The sequence below is a fragment of the Leptonychotes weddellii genome, chromosome 1, assembly GCF_054177405.1.
Source record: "Leptonychotes weddellii isolate Sample4059 chromosome 1, ASM5417740v2, whole genome shotgun sequence".
NCBI lineage: Eukaryota > Metazoa > Chordata > Mammalia > Carnivora > Phocidae > Leptonychotes > Leptonychotes weddellii.
In genome coordinates, this window is record NC_138369.1 from 13,670,151 (window position 1) to 13,694,753 (window position 24,603).

General features: G+C 42.0%; 1 protein-coding gene and 1 long non-coding RNA gene across 5 annotated transcripts in view; one reads left to right on the forward strand and one right to left on the reverse strand.

Moving 5' to 3' along the window:
* SETD2 (SET domain containing 2, histone lysine methyltransferase) overlaps positions 1 to 15,188 on the reverse strand; it is a 122,801-nt gene extending 107,613 nt beyond the window's left edge. Inside the window, exon 1 of the mRNA XM_081805561.1 lies at positions 14,932 to 15,188. Coding sequence (XP_081661687.1) covers positions 14,932 to 15,003 — 72 coding nt within the window. The 5' untranslated portion in view covers positions 15,004 to 15,188. The remainder of the gene's footprint in view (positions 1 to 14,931) is intronic.
* A 44-nt stretch (positions 15,189 to 15,232) lies between these two features.
* LOC115942360 (uncharacterized) overlaps positions 15,233 to 24,603 on the forward strand; it is a 34,943-nt gene continuing 25,572 nt past the window's right edge. For 2 of the 4 annotated variants that reach the window (XR_014139620.1, XR_014139629.1), the window contains exons 1-2: positions 15,233 to 15,909; positions 20,632 to 20,716. This is a non-coding gene — a long non-coding RNA (uncharacterized LOC115942360). The remainder of the gene's footprint in view (positions 15,910 to 20,631; positions 20,717 to 24,603) is intronic. The other 2 variants (XR_014139627.1, XR_014139626.1) reach the window with 2 other exon arrangements.

Genomic DNA, 24,603 nt, shown 5'->3' on the forward strand with positions numbered 1-24,603 from the left:
AACAGACCAAGGTAAACAAAAGCCAAGATTTCACCTTAAAACAATTCCTCCAAAAGAATGCAATGTGTGGGGCACCTGGGTGGCTCAGTCTGTTAAGCATCTGCCTTCAGCTTGGCTCATGATCCCGGGAGTTCCAGGACCGAGTCCCTTCTCAGGCTCCCTGTTCAGCAAGGAATCTGCTTCTCCCTCTCCCTCCGCTCCTCCCCCCTACTCATGCTCTCTCTCCGCTCACTCTTTTTCTCAAATTAAAAAAAAAAAAAATGCAACGTGTGAGGAATAGACATCATGACCTAAAAAAAAAAAAAAAAAAAACTCCAGATACTTCACAACGCTCATCCAAAATTCTTCCCTTTGGATTTTTTACCTTCCCAGATTCCAATACACTAGAATCATTTCTTACCTGGAGCTTGAAGAAATCTTCCTTTTTTTTAAAAAAGATTTTATTTATTCATTTGAGACAGACAGATACAGAGAAAGAGAGAGCAGGAGCAGTGGGGAGAGGCAGAGGGAGAAGCAGGCTCCCCGCTGAGCAGGGAGCCCGACGTGGGGCTCAATTCCCAGGACCTGGAGATCATGACCTGAGCTGAAGGCAGGTGCTTAACCATCTGAGCCACCCAGGCACCCCTTGGAGAAATGTTCCGATATGTTCAGACCACCTGTCCTTTATTAAGATACTTTCTTTTAGCTCCTAGCACACTTTCTTTCTATTTTATTTTATTTATTTGACACTTTCACTTTCTACACTCTTGTTTGTGACAGTATGATTAGGACCCTGTAAACTACATTTTTCCTCTGGCACAAATAGCATGTGCTAGAGGAAGACTGAAAGACTGGAAGAGTAAGAGGGAACGTGCTCCTTCCTGTTGGTCACAGTTCCTACACGTACTGAAGCACTAATACATTTCATCCTGGCTTTGATTTCAGTTTCTGCCTTTTTCTACCTTTTTTCCACAGTCCCAGACTAGCCTGACTACAACCCCTCAGACGCCAGCATAGTTGTCAGGTACCCCTTCCTCAGAGGTCTCAGCTCCAGGGGGCCCTACCTACTCCAAGCTTCTGGGTTCTGAGAACCACACCCTCTTCCCTTTTCCCTCCAGCCCTAGGATAGGCAGCTACTTCCTGCCTTTCTGTTGCTGTTACCTTCAGTGTCCCCTTTTCATTTTCTCAGTTCTCCAGCAGCCCTTTCAACCAATTCCTTACATTAAATTCTACCTTCTGACTGATAGAGAAAAACAGCCTGAAAGCTTAAGCTCCTTTCTTAAAAGTTTATAATAAAATAGAAGTAATTATTCTAAAATAGAAGTAATTATTCTAACATAACTGTGAGATTCATCACTAATGCCACATTGCGGTACAGTGAACTTCTTACCAAGCCACTCTAAAAAGCATGAAACTAGGATGGGCCATGCCTTCCTGAAAATTTAACGTATTTTAAAACTGTACATAAGCAATCTTGCAAATTAGACACTCAATATATTTTTCATCAGTGCTAGAGCAAGCGTAGGCAAATTTTCTATAAAGACCCAGAAAGTAAGTATTTCAGGCTTCACAGGCCATGAGTCTCTGTCAGAACTACTCAACTCCGACATTTTTGTGGGAAAGTGGCCATATACAATAAATGAATGAGCACAGCTGTGCTCCACTAACTATTTACTGACACAAAAACTTCATTGTCAGATCATTTTCACATGTCACAAAATACCATTCTTCCACTTTTTTAAACCATTTAAAAGATATAAAATCATTCTTAATTCATAGGCTATATTGAAATATCCAGGCAGGCTGGATCTGGCCCAATGGCCAATTTGCCAACCCCTGTTCTAGACTGTACCTGTTACAAAAATCAAAAGTTCGATATTCATTGATGGGCTCAAAAAAAATTTAGTTTAAACCTAGGCTTGGGGTGCCTGGGTGGCTCAGTCGTTAAGCGTCTGCCTTCGGCTCAGGTCATGATCCCAGGGTCCTGGGATCGAGCCCCGCATCGGGCTCCCTGCTCCGCGGGAGGCCTGCTTCTCCCTCTCCCACTCCCCCTGCTTCTGTCCCTGCTCTTGCTCTCTCTCTGTGTCAAATAAATAAAATCTTTAAAATAAATAAATAAATAAACCTAGGCTTAAGCCATAATTAACCTGAAACTTCACGAGACAAAACAATGCTAATTACGCTCTTCAAACTTTTTTTTTTTTAGATTATATTTGAGGGAGAGAGAGAGAAAGCACAAGCAGGGGGGATGGGCAGAGGGAGAAGCAGACACTCCACTGAGCAGGGAGCCTGATGCAGGACTCGATCCCAGGACCGCAGGATCATGACCTGAGCCTAAGGCAGACGCTTAACCAACTGAGCCACTCAGGTGCCCCAAACTTTCTTTTGATGAAGACAAAAGATTAGAAAATTTACTAACCAGGAAATTTTGAAGTATGATCCAGGCTCAATTTAAGCATTCACCAATCTTTTATGTCTTTTTTCTCCCTGTATAATACCATAAACATAAGCACTGGCTTTTATTTGGTTTGTGGGTATGTGTGGCTGTGTTCCAATAAAACTTCGCTTACGAGTAGTGAAATTTGAATTTCATATAATTTTCATACATCACAAAGTATTCTTCTTTTGATTTTATCCCCCACCATTAAAAAATGTAAAAACCACTCTTAGCTCATAGGTACAGAACAGGTGGTCAACCAGATTTGGCCTGTGGGCCATAGTTTACCAACCCGTTTTATTTTTATTTTTTTTACTTTTCATCTCCATGACTTAAGCACTGTTTTTTGTGTGTGTGTTCATTCGTTTTTTTTTTTTTGCGGGGGGGGGCAGACGTAGAAGGAGAGGGAGAATCTTAAGCAGGCTCCACGCCCAGAGCGAGCTCCCCACACAGGGCTCGATATCACGACCCTGAGATCATGACCTGTGCTGAAATCAAGAGTCAGACCCTCAAGCAACTGAGCCACCTAGGTGCCCCCAAGCATTGGTTTTTAAATTAACCTTGAATAATGCAAATTTCTGAACCAGGGAATCATTAAGTTAGGGTCTTGATGTTCAACTTAGAACAAGTTAGAGCAATACGGTCTCATTTCCTAATTCAAATAGAAAAAGTATCTACAGACATCCAAGCAAGTTAGGTACAAGTTTATTTCAAAGTAACAATGATTACATAGCCTCTCCTATTAATCTACAACTACTCTGATCAGCATCGAGGAATGATGTCTCTGGCATCTTATGCTCTCACAAATATGTTTATTATTACTACTTGTGAGCTCTGTCCATTTGTCCAAAAACCATGAGTTAAAGTCCTAAGAGAACCCTTGAATTAAAACTACCTCATCACGTGGACAGAGCATGAACTAGTAAAACAAAAAGAGCAGAAGCATCAGTGCAGTTTTATGCAGGATGTGAAGAAAGGCAAAAACAAACATTAGCCCTCTTAACAAAAGGCAAGTTATCTACCTATGTACCTCTCCTGGTTTTCCTTAATATATGGAATGACAACAAACCAAGACTGGAGTTTCACTTTAGTACAAGTTCCTAGAAGCTCATTTCCAGTGAAGATTTCAGACTATTTAAGGCACTTGGCCAAAGGAGCAGATCTGGATGGTCCACATATCCAGTGTACCTTCTGCTGCAATGATGTTCAGCCATCTAATCCTCTAGTATACATATATGCAAAGTCACAGAAAAGAAATAACTCAAGGAGTAAATCCCCCGCACCCTCCAAATTGAACTATCACAAGCACCTCAAGACTAATCCAGAAGATCCCTAGGAAAACAAGTTAACTCAGAATACAGGAAACCAGTTGATTATAAATGGCCGCTATTATGTTATTCCTTAGTATCATTAAAAAGTTAGCCTTGGGGCAGCTGGGTGGCTCAGTTGGTTAAGCAAATGACTCTTAAGATTTTTTTTTTAATTTATTTATTTGAGAGAGAGAGAGAGGGAACACAAGCACGGGGAGTGGGAGAGGGAGAAGCAGACTCCCCACTGAGCAGAGAGGCTGATGTGGGGCTCGATCCCAGGACCCTGGGATCATGACCTGAGCCGAAGGCAGACGCTTAACGACTGAGCCACCCAGGCGCCCCGCAACCGACTCTTGATTTTGGCTCAGGTCATGATCTCAGGGCCATGGGATAGAGCCCCTCCTAGGGCTCCAAGCTGGGCATGGAGCTTGCTTGAGATTCTCCCTCTCCCCCTGCCTCCCCACCCACTTTTTTTTTTTTTTTAAGATTTTATTTATTTATTTATTTGACAGAGAGAGAGACAGCAAGAGAGGGAACACAAGCAGGGAGAGTGGGAGAGGGAGAAGCAGGCTTCCCGCTGAGCAGGGAGACTGATGCGGGGCTCAATCCCAGGACCTGAGCTGAAGGCAGACGCTTAACGACTGAGCCACCCAGGCACCGCCCCACCCACTCTTAAAAAAAAAAAGGCAGTCTTCGACAAATTGGTAAATGAAAAGACCCTTGCTCAAGTTGTGGTAGAGTCACTGGTGAGCATAGCTTGAACTTCTTTGGGCCTTCTTTTCCTACCTCATTCATAATATCAGAGGTACTATCTTCCATGCCCTTTAAAATCACAGCCATGGTAAACCATGGTAACAAGTTAAGGGGAAAAAAAGTGGGAAGCCACAGTAATGAGAAGCCATTAGGTAAGGTAATAAAGCCTCCCTCCATGAGTACTGCTTATGCTGCTCAGCAATTTACACTGGAGCAAATGCAGAGGAGTCTAACTGGAAATGGACGTAGGGACAATTTTCCCTATGTACCCTACCCTTCAGTATGGCCCTTGAGCACCCTCCAACCACCCTTTTTGCCTAATTCCCATTCTTTCAGGCTAAGTATACATCCTTTGGGCAACCCTCCCTGACTACCACCCCTCTATTCCACCAGTCCGGGTTAGGTGTCCCTGCTATAGCTCACTGTACTTACTTCTGTATCCTTATCACAAGGTAGGAATTCAACAAATGTTAGCTGAATAGTCAAGAGTTCAATTTAGCTAGTTTTTCTTAACATGAGTCACGTTTAAAAGGTTCGATGTGGGGCACCTGGGTGGCTCAGTCGTTAAGCGTCTGCCTTCGGCTCAGGTCATGATCCCGGGGTCCTGGGATCAAGCCCCACATTGGGCTCCCTGCTCCGCGGGAAGCCTGCTTCTCCTTCTCTCCCACTCCCCCTGCTTGTGTTCCTGCTTTCGCTCTCTGTCAAATAAATAAAACCTTAAAAAAAAAATTAAAAAATAAATAAATAAAAAGTTTGATTATAATGAAAAAAACTTTGAATATAACTTTATAATTGCTTCATAAAGTTTAAGGCTTAGCATATAAATTTTTTTCAGTTTTCTAGATATAAAAAGCATCAGCCATCCTAGAGAACAAAAGCCTCAATTTTAGAGTATCAAGTTTTCTACCATTTTTCAGAGTCACAGCCTTATGGTATACCCCAAAACATCCCTTGATTTATCACTGCATCTGTAGTTGCCTCACTTCCTTTTGGCCCCTAATATTCATAAAGAGATAAATGAGACTATTGATCGAAGGATTTGAACAGAAAGACAACTAAGCAAGGGTAAAGGGGTATGGTTTAAATAGATTATCCATCCTGGAAAAAACACAAATACAAAACAACAACTAAAAAGGCGGGGGGGTGGGGGGGGGAACTGGTCTGGCACAAAACACAATAGGCTATCCTACCTTAGGCAGCACTCATGTTCTCTCTCAGACCACCATCATGAGATCTCCAATTTTCATCAGTTTGTCTCCACAAGGACCAATAGAAGTATAAAAACTTCTCTCAGCACCAATCACATTCAATAGCCAAACTCATACCACTCAATTCTCTGACTTTCTCTGTCCTAATGCAATAGTTATTTAAGAATGTCTTAGGACAGATGCCAGTAATTATTAATGCTGCTATTCACTCCATCAGAAAATCAGAATGACAGTTACGAAGAATCAGGTCAACTCAAACATTTATTAAGCACATACTACTTACGTACCCAACTGCTAGTTACTGGGATTCCTCCATCTAAAAGAGTAAGTCTCTATAACGTATTTGTCATGTTCCTTGGATTTGCTAGTACATGGGACAAAATCCTGTAGGTCCTAGCAACAGACAGAACCAAACAAGTCTATATGATGCAACAGAATGGATGAATGCTTATATAGACAGGCTCCAATGAAATGGTTAGCCTTTCTTGATGCTTCATTAATTAGTAACCACCTAAAGGAGCTTAAAAGTTGGAGAATTATAAAAACACACATGCAAATATATCTTTTAAAATATTAATGTGGAAAAACAGTAATGATGGAAATAAAAGTACTTAAGCAACAGGTACATTTCACAAAAAGCACATAGCTAACAAATTTTGCAGCTATCATATACACAGCTGAATAAATGCCAGGTTCCAACTCCTGCCCCAATTTTGTATCTTCTAACACTATAATTATCTTCTCTAATAAGAAGGGTAGTCAAAGATAGATGGATATCAAGTATTTCTTGGTAGTCTCACTGTCTAATGAACATAAGCAATATAATTGAGGAAATACTGGTTTTATATTTAACTACCACTATTTCAATGTGTTAATATTCAGCTATTAACATTACTTTCTTATACAAACTGCTAATAATCGGCCAGAAAAACTACATCATACTTTTCATGATTGCAGCAAGTGGTTTCCTGAATAATTACAATAAACAATTTTCTAATGGACATGGTAAACTTAAGCTAAAGAGCATACCTATTAAGGTTATCTTGGGGAAAACTTCAGTAGTACACTGTCACCTATTTCTAACAAAATGTTTTACTGTACCTCAACAAAATTCATCTCTTTACTACAGATAATTTTCAGCACAGAAGCAGTATCATAAAATGTGTAGCTTATGATTTAGAGTTGATATAGATACTCCAGTCTAGAATTGATAAAATAATGGAAGAGGTATGTTTTTGTTTTTGTTTTAAGATTTTATTTATTTACAGGCGCCTGGGTGGCTCAGATGGTTAAGCGTCTGCCTTCGGCTCAGGTCATGATCTCAAGGTCCTGGGATCGAGTCCCGCATCGGGCTCCCTGCTCCTTGGGAGCCTGCTTCTCCCTCTGCCTCTCTCTCTCTCTCTCTGTCTCTCATGAATAAATAAATAAATAAATAAATAAATCTTTAAAAAAAAAGATTTTATTTATTTACTTGACAGAGAAAGAGTTAGCGAGAGCAGGAATACAAGCAGGGGGAGTGGGAGAGGGAGAGCAGGCTTCCCGCCGAGCAGGGAGCCCGTTGCAGGGCTCGATCCTAGGGATCATGACCCGAGCCGAAGGCAGACGCTTAACTGACTGAGCCACCCAAGCGCCCCGAGGTATGTTTTTACCCAAGTCATTTTAGAAAGTCTGTGTGTGCTCCAGATTAGAATAAGTGGATTTCCACAGAAAGGGTCTGCAGCCATCTATGTACTTTATGAAAAATAATGGTAGCTCTACTTTACAGTCATACAAAATTCATAAAAATTTTCACCTTGGCATCATCTGCCTACTACAGTGAAAACTATTCACTAAGAGGCCAAATACCAGACAAAAGACTCAAAGTACAAGTTAGCCCATAGGTCTCCACAAAGAGCTAATCATGAGACAAATATTGGTGATTACTATACAACCAACCCTCCCCCAAGAGAAGATCTAACTGCACATGGCAGGAAGCGGACAGCAGGAAGAGCTATAGTCAGAAACCACCACTTGCTCCAGGTTCTTGCAAGCCCACAAGCGGTGCTCCCAGTGAACAGACCTCCCAGCAGCCTGCCAGTATGATCACACTCCTATCAACACCCACACGATCCCAAGGATATTTTCACTTGTGAGATGTTAGCATCTGACAGAAAAAGCACTCTAAAATAAAAAGCATCTATAAAAATTTAGACCAACTTTAAACTTCCATCTCAATGACCAATGTATTTGCTTAGCTGGAAAAGACACTGAAGTAACCACTAGTTTGATTTAAAAAAAAAGACTATCAAACTAAAATACATTATACTTGAATTCCAAACCTAAGGGACTCAAATACAACATTTCACTAGCATACGATAACCAAAAATTATACAAGGTAATCTGCCTCTCATTTGAATCCATGAAAGTAGACTTCCAAATATAGACCCCATTATGAAAAACAACAAACCTATTGAATTTTCAGTTGGCCAGCTTATTGGCCAGCTTCAAACCAACTATTTTCAAAAAACTGTACTTAAATGCCTTGAGTTTTCTTTTTAAAATAACCAAGCAACTAATCAAAGTAGGGCAGGAATAAAAACTACTTAATCTGGGGCACCTGCTGGCTCAGTCGATGGAGCATGTGACTCTTGATCTCTGGGTTATAAGTTCAAGCCCCACATTAGGCGTAGAAATTACTTAAAAATAAATCTTTTAAAAAACAAACTTAATCCATCAGCACCAGATAGGGTGAACAGAAATAAATATATATACAATATATTTTTAAAAAGAAAAAGTATAGAAGTCAAAGTCTAAACAAAATCATTGAAACACTATCATAAATTACCAGATATACTCACCCAGTGGGGAAACATATTTGCAAGGAGACACCTTCCACACAGCACAATATGTCCTAAGGCCTTTTTAAACTGCTTAACATGACAACCAGACACTGTAATAAAGCAACTCAATATTGCCTGTTAAAAATGAGTACATCTTATATGTGTGAATGTAAATATGCAAAGGATACAGTATGTAGAAAAAAGGTAGAATGATATATGTAGTAGGACTCTGCTCATATTAAAAAAAAAAAGGAAAAGATCTGGAAAGGTATACACTAAATTGTTAGTGGTTACCCTCTTGGATGTGGGATTTGGAGAGATGGAGCAATGAAGAGATGTTAAGGATGGATTTTTACTTTTTCCTCTATTAATATTTGTATTATCTTACCCTTCTGCAATAAGCATTTATTGTTCTGGTAATTAAAAAAAGAAACCATTTAAAACATACTACCAGACACTGCTATTGTTCTTAAAATATCACAATCACGGTAAATCCAAAGACAACAGTAAAGTACCTCCCAAGTTTGAATTTTAAAGCTCTACCTTCAGAGATTAAAGAGGACTAAGAAACATCACAATTAAATGCAATGTGTAACCCTAGACTGAAAAGAGAGGACACTACTGAGACAACTGGTAAAATTTAAACATGAACAGTCTAAGAGTTAACAGTATCATTATAAATATTAAATTGCCTGGTTACTGGTTATCCAAGAGAATGTTTTTTCTTAGGTAATACTACAAAATATCTAGGGGTGAAGGATCGTGAGGTCTGCAACTTGATTCAGCCAAAAATAAAAACATGTATATTCTTTTATATAGAAAGATAAACCAAATGTGACAAAATTTCAATTACTGGTTAATGCAGATAAACAGTATGTGGAAATTCATTATGCTATTCCTGCAACTTCTCTGCAAATTTGATATTTTTTCAAAATAAAATGTCTCCCCAGTCCCGCTCTGGCTCCCGCCCCCCTCCCATCCTACCCCTATGCCCTGGATCTCTCTCAAAGGAAGGAAGGATTCTAAACCTGATGTTTGGTGACTCCAGATGTAATGGTCCCATTTCTAATATGAATGGTCTCTCAGAGCCTTAATAATAATTGCTCTTAGTGCATGACAAAATAAGGTACTCTACAGTACTCTGGAAGAATTAACAGAAACTAAGCTGGTCAACTTTAGATTCTGTAACCCAGGCTAGTCATTCTTTGCCATCCAGCATATGACTATTCTAAAAACTGACAATACTCACGGAACACCACCAATTATCAAGTCAAGAAAAATTGTATCTGTTAAAGAGTAAATTATAATACATTTCAATTTTTCAAAAGAGGAACAGATTAAATCAGTCAGTATAGTGAAAAGTGGCAGAAAAAACTGGGGAATATCAAAGTTCCACTGAGGAAACTAGGAAAGTATGATGGACTGACGGGTATAAAGTATGTCTTGGCAGTTTGTGAATATTTCTTAGTAAAACACAACTGTATCAACAGTTGCTTGATACCTTTCTAAAGACATAATGTGTCAGTTTAAGAATGGTCAGCCTGAAATCTAGAAAAGAGCAAAGAGGAACATGAATACTGGAGAGGTATACTTTCTCGTAAGTACTAGGATAGTTCATCAGGCTGTCTCACCAGGAAACCCTCCCAGCAGTATTTTCTTTTAGTTGGCTTCTCCATTCCCACCATAACTAAGGTGAATTATGAGAATTCTGTAAGACCTTGACTAATCTCACTGCTTTATATTTTATTAGAACATATAGAAATATTTTTTCCCAGTTAATAAACTTTATTTTGGCCAAATTCATCAGGCTTTTCTTATCATGATGCCCTGTACTCTTCTTTCTAGCTGCATCTTTCTATCCAATACTTATAATAAAAGAGCTAACACTGTCCTAATTCTTAAATCCTCATAAAACCCTTTGCAGAAAATACTATTATGATCCCCACTTTATAAATAATGACACCAAAGCACAGAGTAATTATGAAACCTGCTCAGTTTCATAAAGCTATTAAGTAAAAAAAGAGGTGAGATTCTAAAACCTAGCTCCAAAGCCCAGAGTTTAACTTTTTTTGTGTGCTTTGGACAAAAAAATTTTGGTAGTCTAATGAAGCCTGTGGATTTCTTCTCAGCTTAATATTTTTAAATGCATAAAATAAAATGCAAGGATTACAAATAAGACCAATTATGTTGAGAACAAAAACCCCAAATGTGTGACACAGTAATACACATGCTTCTTAATGTAGTGGTAGAGCTCTTCTCTACTATAATGTAGAGATGTAATAATGTACATAATGTAATGTTTACATTACCTTACATCAATGTTTTGATGTAATGATAAACATTTTGAGATCCCTACAACCACAGCATATCATAAAAAATATGACTTGTACTAGTAGTAAAATCACAAGTACTGTTGGTAGTACTGTAGTTTGCGCTTTATACTGGCAATTAAAAGAAATGCTAACTTCTAGTTAGAGGTTAGTGAAGAGGTAATTTTCCCCCCTAAGTTTAAGGATGCCATCCATCTTAAGACCCCTACACTGCACACTATAATAAAAGCCTCTTAATATTGCAATTTAAAGGGACCACTCCCGAGTCCTTGTCTCTTTCTTCACAGGCTCCCTTGGTAATGTCTTCCAGTGTTGTGGTTCTACTACTAAGCTGATGACCACAAAATATATCTCTAGTCCAGACCTTTCCCCTGAACTCCAGGAGACTGAATTGGTTATCAATTCAACCCGAATGTCTAACAGGCATCTCAAACTTAACCATGTCTAAAACTGAACTCCTAATCTATTTCCCAAACTTGCTCTTGTCACAGTCATACCTACTACCATGGTTGATGGCAACTCCATCTTTCTAACCACTCAGACGAAAAACCTTGGAATCATCCTTGGCTCCTCTCTCACATGCCACATCTGATCTATCAATGAATCATATTGGTTTATTCTTCAATGTATATCCAGAATCCAATCACTTCTCACCATCTCCTGGTTACCACCTTTACAAGTCACCAGCAGCTCTCTTCCAGATTGCTAACTTCATTACAAGTCTCCCTGCTTCTTCTGTTCTCCCCTGCAAAGGGGGTGATCCTTCTGAAGCTGAAAGCAGACCATGTCACTCCTCTGTTGAAAATTCTGGGCAAAGTCCTTATAATGACTCTACAAAGCACTGTGAAATCTGCATCCCACCCTGAGCCAAGTTACTATTTATTGCTCTTTTTTGTTCATTCCGTTTTAGCCATACCAGGCAGAATTCACTACCTCTGCCTTGGCACCTTGGAACTATTCCCTCTATTTGGAATGCTTTCACCCCAGATATTAACATGGCTCTCCCTCCCTTTTAAGTCTTTGCCTAAATACCATTCTCAAGAAGGTACACCCAGTCTACCTCATTTTAAATTATCACATCTTAAAAAAAAAAAATATTACATCTTTCCCAGAAATTCTGGATTCCCCCTTACCCTGCTCCATTTTTCAAAGCACTTACCTTTGAATATTCTGTATTATTCATTACTACCCATCACTAGGAGGGGTGCCCACAAGGGCAAATTTTGTTTTGGACACCACTCACCTCTAGTGCGCCTATGTTTGGCACAAAATAGACATGCATATGTTCAAAGAACAGCATTTCTATGGCTGTTAAGTACTTGCCTCTCATTAGAAGAGTTCCTTAAAGACTTTAACTGGATCTAATTTGCAGTGTCCTCAACACCTGGCCCCAACAGCCGACACCTAATGCACAGATACTCAGGCAATTACAGCCATTTTCACCTGAAACACAATCCTATATGCCACAGGAAAAAAGCCAGGTCTCACAGCTGTGACTGATTAAAGAGTGAGTACAAGACAAACACAGAACATTAGGTTCCAACAGTTACTTCAATCAAACTGAATTTGTTTCGTGCCTCAATTTCTTCATGTGTCTAAGAACCATTTCAAACTACCCGAAGTTTAAAAGGGGCACTTGGTCATTCCTTCCCCCGGGCACATTACCCCCTCAAGCCCACCTAATCTTTCCAAGCTTGACTTAAAATCCTACCTCTTAAGTATTCCCTGATGAACCCCAGCGAGAAGCATTTATACACGCCACACTCTGTGCCAAGGGCTTTTCATACATTATTCTCATCCAATCCTCCCCAAAGCCCTATGAGGTTGCTACCATCACAATCCCTATTTTGAAGATGGGAAAACCCAAGCTTAGAGAGATGAAGACACTTGTCCGAGGTTCAACTAGTGTTCAAACCCAGGGATGTCTGACTCTGAAATCCAAGTTCTTTAACCCTACAGTACTGCTTTCCCCCCTCCAGTGGCATAATGACTAACTAGCTTCTACATACTACCTCAGAGGGTCTCCTGTCCCTTCATTTCTCTAGGTTTCAGTTTTTGCATCTGAAAAACAGGTGATGATGTACTAAGATCCCTTCCAGTTCTTATAGTATTATAACAGAAAATATTTTATAATTATTTTTATACTCCATGCAGGTTAATACACACACACATGCACACGCACACACACACCTTGGAACTTAAAAATGCAAAGCAGTGGTGACATAAAAGCAGTGCAAATAACTCCAAGACCTTGTGTCAAAAAATAAACATTCTTGATTCCTCCCTACTCAGGTCCATTAAAGATGCACTTCTGAGTTCATTTTCCCACATTACGAAAAATTAGGTTTTCCCCAAGAAGTGTAAGGATGTGATCCGTAAGGCTTCTGGACTTCACCACACAACCTGGTAAAAAGAACGGTCAGCAGGCACTTAGTCCAATCAGGGGGCTAGCATGTTATTTTGTACAGGACAACTGTTCAATAAGTGTTTATTGGATCATGATACAGAATGGTTTGAGGTTCTCCAAGTCTCACACCAAAAGCCTATACAACATGACCTTTGTAACTGGACTGATGATTGTGCAGTAAATTAAAACAATCTAATCAAGGTAATGTTAACCTAAAAGCAAAGAACCCATGAAAGGATAAAGCCATGTTGAGACAACTTACTATCAAAAATAAGAGTTGGGTTTATCTAGAAAGGTAGTGTAATTATTTCTCTTTGTGTGCAGAAACAACCGTCAATATCCCAACATAATCCTCCTGTGTTGCAACTGAATCTAAGAACTATCAAGGAAGATCCACACATTACTGGACCAAGTTGAAAAGCTTTGGCAAAGGGTTCAAAAAAAAAAAAAAAAAGCGATAGCAGAGCTAAGGTAAAATGTGCCAAAAGAGCAAATCTCTTGGAATCCTTCTGCTCATAACGTGACAGTTTCATCTGAAATCCCTACCAACGGTTAAGTTTGAAATGAGTCGTATATTCGTAGATCTATACTTCAACCAACACCAGCAAATGGAGTTTCAGATAGCATGTTAAAACAATAGTCTTGTGAGGGCGTAGGGAAAGAAGTGAATCCAGGCTCTGGAGTGGAAGCTCTCGGAGGTATCAGATACAGTAGCAGATACAGCCCTCCACAGAAATATCAAAAAAAAAAAAAAAAAAAAAAGTCCAAGGCTGAAAAAATACTTTCGGGCAAAACTATATTTCAGTTTTCTAGAATGCTGTCTCTTTAGAGAATCCTCAAACGATCCCGGGTTTTTAAGTAAGTCTTTACGAGAAGCAGAAAGTCATCCATTTAGGGTACAAGGGTCCTGTTACCAAGGAAGTTGTGTCCGAAAGTGTGCAAATCCCACAATCTGGAAGAGAACGTTTGCCCCTCCGAAGGCTTTCATTTTCAGGCGGAAAAACAAACCCGGTGTCACCTCAACATCGGGGCCACACAAACCTCGCCACCATTACAAAACCGAAGTGCCAAAGGTGCAGAATCTGAAGCCGGAAGCACTACGAGGCCAAGATCGAGTTCCAGGAGAAAAAAATCAAACCCGAGAGGGCAGAGCGGACTCTCCGCGGCCCCGGGCCGGGAGAGGCACGCTAGGCCCTTCCGGTCCGAGCCGCGGTCGCCGGGAGGCCGGGCGACAGGCCGGGTGACGGGCCGGGCTTCCACCCGAGCCCGGGGATTCGCGGCCTACCCTCGCCGGTGCCCTCTCGCTGACTCCCGACACCGGCAGCTCCTCCGCCTCAGCCCCTTCGCCTGCGGCGCGGCCTGAGCGAACCGCGGGGAGCCGGAAGAGACCACCGAGCCTCGAGCGGCCGGGTCGGTGCGGACGCGGCGGCGGCAGAGGCCGTGTCCGCGGCCGCCCCTCCCCCACCGGCCCGGCCCAACCGCCGCTGCGACGCGAGCAGCCGCGCCAACGCCGGGCCCAACCGCCGACCCGCCGCGGCCCGGGCGAGGCGGCGGAGGCGGCGGCGGCGCGGGCCTGCTCCCCACGCCGCCCGCGCGAGTCCACCGCGGGCCCGTTACTCCTCGCGCCGGCCCGCGCCGCCGCCCGTCAGGACGCGCCGCCCTCGGGGCTCTGGCGGAGCAGATACTTACTCAGGGGTCGGGTGCTCGGGGTCGTAGAAATCCCCCATCTTCGGAGGCGGCTGCGGCGGCAGCTGCTTCATCGGGAGCGGCTGAAGGCGGCGACGCGAGCCCCCTCCCCGCGGCAGGGCGACGCGCGGGAGGGGAGGGGAGGGGAGGAGGCCGCTGGTCCGACCGCGGCGGCGGCGGCGGCAGGGGCGGCCCGCGTCGCTTGCTCGCTCGTTCCCTCCCTCCCTCCGGCGCCCGCCCGCCGCTCTCTCCCTCACACACTCACACGGGGAGCGACGCGCACCCCGCCAGCCCCTCCGCCTCACAGGCCCGGCCCCTTAAAGGGACACGCACGGCCCGCGCGTCCGCCGCCAGTTGGCGCTCCCGCAGCTGCCGGGCGACCCCAGGCGGGGGCGGGTCGGCCGGCGCGATCCTCCCCGCGGCTTCCCGGAACAATAAGCACCGGACCCCGAGTGGCGGCGCCGCCGCGACCCCTCCCTCGGGCCCACCAAGGCGGCTGGGGGCTGAGGCGTGACCCGGCCTAGTCCCAGGCTGTTGGCTGGCGACGTCGGGGGAACGGCCCGAGCCCGCCGGGACTCTACCCTTCCTGCCCCGCCGCCTGGGAAGACCTGCCCGCCCGGAGCAGAGGAGTCCGCGGCGGCGGCGCCAAGGGCGCCTCCCCCGGGCCTCCGAGGTCTGAGGTACCGCGGTTGCCGCGCCTCCCGAGCCTCTCGCCCTTCTCTTTATTTCTCCTCCTCGCTTTCTCTCCCCCTTGCCTCCTCATCTCACCCCTCAGCAGGTACGGAAACGGAGCCAGGCCCGGGATTCGCCCGGAGGCCGAGCTCCCGGGACGCCCCCTCCTCCTTCCCGCCGCCTCTGGGTCTTCTGCCCCCACCCCAACTCTGCAAGGCCACAGCGCCCGTCTTCCGCGGGGTTCTTAAGGCCTCGGAGCAGACGTCCTTGTCGAAGGCTGTCGATCACTTTCCTGCGAAAATGACGAGGTGAGAGTAAATAGGACAGCTTGAAAGGGCTACGTTTTTAGTTATTTTTGGAAGGAGAAACAACGCATAAAGCCTTTAGCTAAAGGCTCAGGACGTTGAAGAGTTTATGACAATTGATCATTTTGAAATTGGGAGTTCATAGGATCGACCAGCTTTGGGGGGGGTCACTATAATTTTATTTTTATTTTTATTTTTATTTTTTTAAAGATTTTATTTATTTATTTGAGAGAGAGAGAGAATGAGAGACAGAGAGCATGAGAGGGAGGAGGGTCAGAGGGAGAAGCAGACTCCCCGCCAAGCAGGGAGCCCGATGCGGGACTCGATCCCGGGACTCCAGGATCATGACCTGAGCCGAAGGCAGTCCCTTAACCAACTGAGCCACCCAGGCGCCCTGGAGGGGGGGTCACTATAATTTTAAATAGGATTTTACCAGCAAACAATGGCATGGAAGTATGTGTTGTGGACTGACTGTGTGCCTCCCCCCAACCAATTTATATGTTAAAAATCCTAACCTCTCAGGTTTTAGGAGGTGGGGCCTTAGGGTGATTAAGTCATAAGGGTGGAGCCCTCCTGAATGGGATTAGTGCCCTTATAAAAGAGACCCCCATTGAGCTCTCTCGCTGTCTGCCTTGTGAGGGAAGATAGCAGGAGAAAAGGGCAGGCTACAGCCCAGAAGAGTTCTCCCACCAGATCTCAGCCATGCCTGCACCCTGCTCTGGGATTTCCAGCCTCCAGAACTGTCAGAACTAAATTTCAGTTGTTTATAGCCACCCAGTCTATATGGTATTCTGAGCAGCCTAAATCAAGACAGTTGTGTCCTAATTACTGAAATGTGATCTAAGTGAACAGACACCCTTTACTGGCTCTTTTTTATATCCTGAAAGTGTGTGTGCATGCGCATATGCATAGGCCGGCAGTATCTACTAGCTTTTTATCACCATTTTTCACTTGGGGATTATTTTAGCATTTTTTTTTTCTGTTGCCTTTAGGCATAGGATCTAGGTGTAGGGCCCATCTGATTCCCTAGGTTCAAGTCTCTCATGACCACTTCTTTACAGAATGTTACATAATTTCTCTGTGCATTTTTTCTCATTGTAAGATGAGAATGTTAATGTGGATAGGTCCTGACACTGTTGCAAGGATTAAAGGAGAGAATATTTGTAAAGCTCTAAACTTCCAGTAAATGTCAACAGTTAATCAGACATTTTATTTTAGTGCAGTGGTTAAGAGCTAACTCTACTTTGCATCGTATACCAGCCCTGCCACTTTCCAGTGTGTGTCACTGGGCCTGGTTACTTTTCGTGCAAGATTACTAGAATACCGAATACTATTAAATGCCCTCATCTGTTATTGTACCAGGGGTTTTTGTGCATGTATTTTTTTTTTTAAAGATTTTATTCATTTATTTGAGTGAGAGAGAGAGAGAACAAGAGGGGGGAGGGTCAGAGGGAGAAGTAGACTCCCTGCTGAGCAGGGAGCCAGATGTGGGGCTTGATCTCGGGATTCCTGGATCATGACCTAAACCGAAGGCAGCCGCTTAACCGACTGAGCCACCCAGGAGCCCCATTGTGCACGTATTTTAAATTCAAAGAGAATGCAGGGGCGCCTGGGTGGCTCATTCGTTAAGCGTCTGCCTTCAGCTCAGGTCATGATCCCAGGGTCCTGGGATCGAGCCCCGCATGGGGGCTCCCTGCTTGGCGGGAAGCCTGCTTCTCCCTCTCCCACTCCCCCTGCTTGTGTTCCTTCTCTCACTGTGTCTCTCTCTGTCAAATAAATAAATAAAAAATCTTAAAAAAAAAAAACAAAGAATGCATCCTCAGAACATATTCTTGGGCCTGGCCCCTTGATCAAAGCTGTGGAATAATTTTGTCTTTAGCATTATTAGATATTGACTGTCTCCTAGTTTGTTACATAAAGCTTTTGCAAATGTGTTTGAAGGAAAAATGTCAAAAAGTCTTAAGGCGAAACATAAGAGGTATTCATTCCTAGAGTGCTGAAAACCATAAAAACCTTCATAATTGCTCCTGCCATTACTGCTTCCTGTTGACCCAGACCACCCCATCCCAGGGGACCCTAGGGTAGCCTTTAGTGACCCCGAAACAAAGTTGACTCAGGCATCTCTTGCCTTAGGCGAGCCTTTTGGCCCAAAGTTGGACAATTGATCTCTTAAGCACAGTCTCCAAACTACTATTTGAAAAAAAAAAAAAAAAATTTTAAGATTTTGATTTATTTATTTGCTAGAGCAAGTGCACAAGCAGGAGGAGCAGCCGGCAGAGGGAGAAGCAGGCTCCCCGCTGAGCAAGGAGCCGGATGTGGCACTCAATCCCAGGACCCTGGAATCATGACCTGAGCTGAAGGCAGACACTTAACCAACTGAGCCACCCAGGCATCCCTATTTGTAAAAATTTTTAAGGTAATATATTGGCAAGATAGTTCTTAGAACCGACACACACAAAAGCCATACAATCAAGATAGTGAAGTACTCCAAGGTGTCACCAGGTGGTACCTTTTTTTTTTTTTTTTCAATGTACCCAGGCCAAAGCTCTGCTACCTCACATGGGAATGTGGCTAAAGCTCTAGGAGAGACAGAAAGGGTCATTCCCCCTTGAACCCACAGCTAGAGCTGAATGGGGAAGCCACTGCTATTCACTTACTCTTGCTTCTTTCCATCCCACTCTTCCCTAACCAAGTCTTTTCCCCAGATGAGGATTATCAGGGGACTGGTTGTGCTCCTCAAGAGATGTCAATTTGGAAGAGAAAAGCAAACCCTAGGCCTTCAGTCCTAGGACTCCTCAAAGTCCTTTGCTTTGCCAAGAGGGGGCAGGGTTGGCGGTGGCAACAAGGCCAACATTGGGAGTGTGAGCAGGGCAGTGTGGGAAATTGTATCTCTACCCACATGCTCCCGTGAAAACTCTCACCTTGGCAGAATCAGGTCTATTACTGGCAGCCATAGATTGGAGTTAATAGTCATCTGCTGATATATGAAAGGTTGAATATAGTATCAGGCAGTTTGGGAGTATAAATGAATAATAGACACAAGGCTGGGTTATATCAAGATCAAACGTTTGAAAGTTCAAGCTTGCCAGTACAAGACTCATGTAAATCGCAACAATTTGTGAGATACTAACTCAATTTCCTTGATTATTTAAATATTATCTTGAATCTATTCCCAGCTGTTAATGACCCTTATCATCTATTTGTTCTTTTCTCCCCCAGTATACTTTTGAATAGAGGAATGGTCTGTATTACATATTCCAAAAATGTATTTTTCTTTGTTTGGTCTCTGGGAACCCAAAATTGCCTGTTACTATAATTGTATATCAACCATAAAATCATAAATACATACAGGTCCATCCTAGCATTAGAATAGAAACATGATGGGTTGTGGAGCCCGCTTAAGGTTCTTTCTCTCTCCTCCTCTGCCCTTCCCCACCCTCACACATGTGCGGGCTCTCAAAAAAAAAAGGAACATGATGTGGATATTTAGAAGCTGTTATATACAGATTTTGATTTACTGTTTAGTTTTAGTAGGTCAAAAAATTATTCTGTTATAAATGAAATGAATTCGTTTCCATTAATTAAAAATATAATGAGATAGTTTTTAGAACAATGTGTATTACTCTACAAATGAAAAACTTGGATCAAGGGGCGCCTGGGTGGCTCATTCGTTAAACGTCTGCCTTCGGCTCAGGTCATGATCCCAGGGTCCTGGGATCGAGCCCCGCATCAGGCTCCCTGCTTGACAGGAGGCCTGCTTCTCCCTCTCCCACTCCCCCGTTTGTGTTCCTGCTCTCGCTGTGTCTCTCTCTGTCAAATAAATAAAATCTTTAAAAAAGAAAAACTTGGATCAAGTGGTTTAAATATGTATTTACTTCTCTGTAGGATAGAAATATATACAACCAACATCTTAGCATTTAGGGAACATGAAATGTGATAATGTCTGAGAAAGTACCTAGTACATATAAACTAATAGCCATGCACTAAAAAATTAGCTACCTTACAAATTTAAGGCTCAGCATACTTGAAAGTTATTTTAGATTTAATCAATGTACAAAAGAACGGTAGCATAATTTAGAATAACGGTTATTTTAACTGTTCTGCACAAATCTATCATACTCATTGTCTCTGGAATTCCTTAGAGAAAAAAAGTATACTTACAATTGATTTTTAATCATGTTCAATCTGCAGATCTCAACACAAGAGGAATCTAGAAAGCAATACGCAACCTATATTGAACCCTATCACATACATTATTTGTATCAAGTTAGGACCTTCCTATATAGTAGTATTGTACTCTGTAGTTGTCTTTTTTTCTTCCGTACTTCTTTTTTTTTAAAGATTTTATTTATTTATTTGAGAGAGAGAATGAGAGAGAGAGAGAGCACATGAGAGGGGGGAGGGGCAGAGGGAGAAGCAGACTCCCCGCCGAGCAGGGAGCCCGATGCGGGACTCGATCCCGGGACTCCAAGATCATGACCTGAGCCGAAGGCAGTCGCTTAACCAACTGAGCCACCCAGGCGCCCCGTCTTCCGTACTTCTTTGTTAACTGATTTTCATTGCATAAGTCTATCTTCCCAACTCTTACAAGTTCATTGAAGGCAGAAGCATTATTGTCTTTAATATTTTATAGTGTTTGGCCTTGTATATGCCAGGTGTTTAATGAATACTTAATTTGCTACTCTTTTGAAAGCCTTACTTTTTTTTTTACTCTTTTTCTTTTAGAAACTCTAAAGTGTTCACATTGTATTTTCCTGTCCAGACTAGATTATTGAGCAGCTGATAAGCTATTGACATCCAGGTAAGCACTGTCTTCTGTGAAGGCTCCTTCATAAGCTCCTAGGAGCCAACCATTTCATTGGGCTTGGAAGTGCTGACTTGAAAGAACCATACACTTAACCCTCAAGTACACGGGAGTATTATTAATTCTTTTTCAATGTGTGTTAATTTTGTCTTCCCTACGAGAGTATCAGACACTCAGGGAAGTGATTATAGTGTTTGTTTTGTTGTGTTTTGATCTTGGCACCCTTTCAGAGAATTCATCTCAGGAGCTGCTTATTGCATCTTCCTTCCCAGCCTTGTCTGTCCCAGCAAAGGATGAAACTCAGTTTTACAAATTAGTAAACCAGAGATCTCAGAGGTTAAGGTACTTATCTAGGGTCACATGACTAAGGAAAGGTAGAGCCAGGATTTGAATCTGGCTATCTGATTCAAGACATTTTCAGACAAAAAAAATCTGGAGTTTACCACCAATAGAAAATACTCCCTGATAAAAGAAGGAACAATGAGCAAAGAAATTGGTAAATAAGTGGTTAAAAATAAAAAGGAACAAAGTAATAATACATAATTTGTGTGGTTAATAAAGTAAGTCAAGATAGAACTAATATCCAGGAGAATAAAATCATAATTTGGAAGTGGGAAGGGTGGAGTGATGATTGGAGTTGAAGTTTTCCAAAGTTCTTGTATTGTTTGGGAAGAGGGTAAAAATATGGATTAAGCTTTATTCTTTTAAGTACTCAAGTTAAAGTATCTCAAATAACTACTAAGAGAGTTCTAATTTCTAAGTTAATAGAGAAAATAGAACAAAATTACAAAAAAAGCATCATATGGAAATAGAAAAAAGAAAGCAATAGTGAAACAAATAGAAATCACAAATAATATGGTAAAAAATAAATGCAAATATTTCAGTAACTACAGTAAATGTAAATTGAATAAAGACTCCAGTTTTAAAAAAAAGAATGTAAAATAGACAAGGAAACAAAATCCAACCATCTGCTATTTTTGAGACATTCTTAAAACCAAGAACATAGAAAAATGTAAAAGGATGGAAAAACATGTCAGACTAATATATCAGTAGAAAGCTGGTAACATCAGACTAAGAATAAATGAAGGTTACTAAATAATAATAAGTTCACGAGGACTTCAGAATTCCTTTTTTTTTTTTTTAAGATTTTATTTATTTGAGAGAGAGAAGGAGCAGGGGGAGGCAGAGGGAAAAGCAGGCTCCATGCTGATCAGGGAGCTGGATGTGGGGCTCGATCCCAGGACTCCAGGATCATGACCTGAGCTGAAGGTAGGTGCTTAACCGACTGAGCCACCAAACACCCCAGGACTTAAGAATTCTAAACATGCCTGCATATTACATGTACCTAAGATACAAAAAGCAAAATTCGACAGAACTACAAGAAAAATGAATATCCCAGTATAGTGGAGATTTTAACACACCTCAAAATAATGGATAGATCTTATAGACAAGAATCAGAAGATATGAACAACATAATTAAAAAAATTGAATTAATAGATATATATATAAACCGTTGCACTCAACAGAGCACTCATATCCTAGTATGCATGTGTGGAATGTTTATGAAAATTGACCACATACATGTAAGTTCATGTAGTAATTCTCAACAAATTCAGATGATTGATGTTGCATAAGCCATGTCCTCTGACAAATATGAAATTAAGTTAGAAATCACTAACTAAGGGGGCGGGGCACCTGGGTGTCTCACTCGGTTCAATGTCTGCCTTCAGCTCAGGTATGATCCCAGGATCCTGGGATTGAGCCCCACATCGGGCTCCCTGCTTGGCGGGGAGCCTGCTTCTCCTTCTCCCTCTCCCTCTGCCATTCCCCCAGCTTGTGCTTTTTGGCTCGTTCTCTTTCTCTCAAATAAAAGAATAAAATAAAATAAAATAAATTTTTTTTTTAAAAGAAATCATTGGGGTGCCTGGGTGACTCAGTCGTTAAGCGTCTGCCTTCGGCTCAGGTCATGATCCCAGGGTCCTGGGATCGAGCCCCTCATCAGGCTCCCTGCTCACGGGAGGCCTGCTTCTCCCTCTCCCACTCCCCCTGCTTGTGTTCCCTCTCTTGCTGTGTCTCTGTCAAATAAATAAATAAAATCTTTAAAAAACAAAAAACAAACTAGTAAAACTGACTCAGTGAGAAATGGAAAACCTATCTGGTCCTAAAACCATTAAAAAATGAGTCAGTAGTCAATTTTCTCTCAAAAAGAAAGGAAGGGATGGATGAATAGATGGACAGACAGACCCAGACAGGCAAGGATAGGACAAGAAAGGAAAAGATACAAGCTATTCTCATTTTTGAACAAAGATGGAATAATTGTGAACAAAATATTAAAGCAAATCCAGCAATTTGTTAAAAAGATAAAAATCAGGATCAAGTTGAATTTATTTCAGGAATGAAAGTTAGTGTTCAGTTATGCAAACTTGTTAAAGTAATTCACATATTAACAAATTATGATGGTATGGTAGGCAGAATAGCTCCCCAGAGATGTCTGCTTCCTAGTCCCTGGAACCTGTGACTATGTTTCTTTGTGTGACAATAGGGACTTTGATGTGATCGAGTTCCAGACCTTGGGATGGAGAGGTTATCTTGGATTATCTGGTCCCAATCTAATCACAAATCCTTAAAAATGGAAGAGGAAGGCAAAAGTGTTGGTCAGAGAGATGAAAAGGACAAGGACTCAACCTGCCTGTTGCTGGCTTTGAAAATGGAGGAAAAGGGCCATGAGCCAAGAAATGTGGCAGCCTCTGCAAGATGAGAATGACCCTCGCTCATTTTACAGGCAGCAAGAAAACAGGGACTGTGGTCCTACAACCTCTAGGAACTGAATTCTGCCAGTAACCCAAATGAGCAGGAACTAGATTTTCTCCCAGAACCTCCAGAATGGATGTAGCCTGCCAACACTGTTTTTAGTTCAGTTAGACCCATACTGGACTTCTGGTGCGCAGAACTGTAAAAAAAAAATAAATGTGTGCTGTTTTAAGCTTCTAAGGTTGTAATACTTTGTTACAGCCGCAATTGAAAGCTAATAAAGATGGTACATCCAAATACTTTTAGATGCAGGCAAAAATATTTGTTAAAATTCAGTAAACATTCTTAATTTAATTTTATTTTATTTAAAAGATTTTATATATTTGAGAGAGAGAAAGAGCACAAGCAGGGGGGGTGCGGCAGGCAGAGGGAGAAGCAGGCTTCTCAGGCCCACTGAGCAAGGACCCTTGATGTGGGACTTGATCTCAGGACCCTGGGATCATGACCTGAGCCAAAGGCAGATGGTTAACCAACTGAGCCACCAAGGTGCCCCCATTCTTAATTTTAAAAAAAGAAAAGAAAGAGGAACCAAAAAACCTTTAACAAATCAGGAATAGAAGAAAACTTCCTTAACCTGATAAAGACCTAGAGCAAACATTATACATAATTGTGAAATAAAGCATTTCTCTTGAAATTAAAAATAAAACAAAATGTTTGCTGTCATCATTTCTACTCAACATTGTATTTGAGTCCTACCCAGCAAAATAAAACAATAAAAGAAATAAAACATGTAAGGGGCTCCTGGGTGGCTCAGTTGGTTAAACCTCCAACTCTTGGTTTGCTCAGGTCACGACCTCAGGGTCATGAGATCAATCCCCCATAGGGCTCCGCACTCAGTGCAGAGTCAAGAGTCTGCTGGAGATTATCTCCCTCTCCCTCTGCTCCTCCCTCTCCCTCTCTCTCTCTCAAATAAATAATAAAATCTTTTTTAAAAAAGAAATAAAACATGTAAGGAACGAAAAGGACAGTTGTTATTTACAGGTGGTATGATTGTCTACTTAGAAAACGCAAAATAATTTACAGAATAATACTTAGAACTAATGACAATTCTTCAAGTTTTTCAGATAAAAAAATCAACTGCA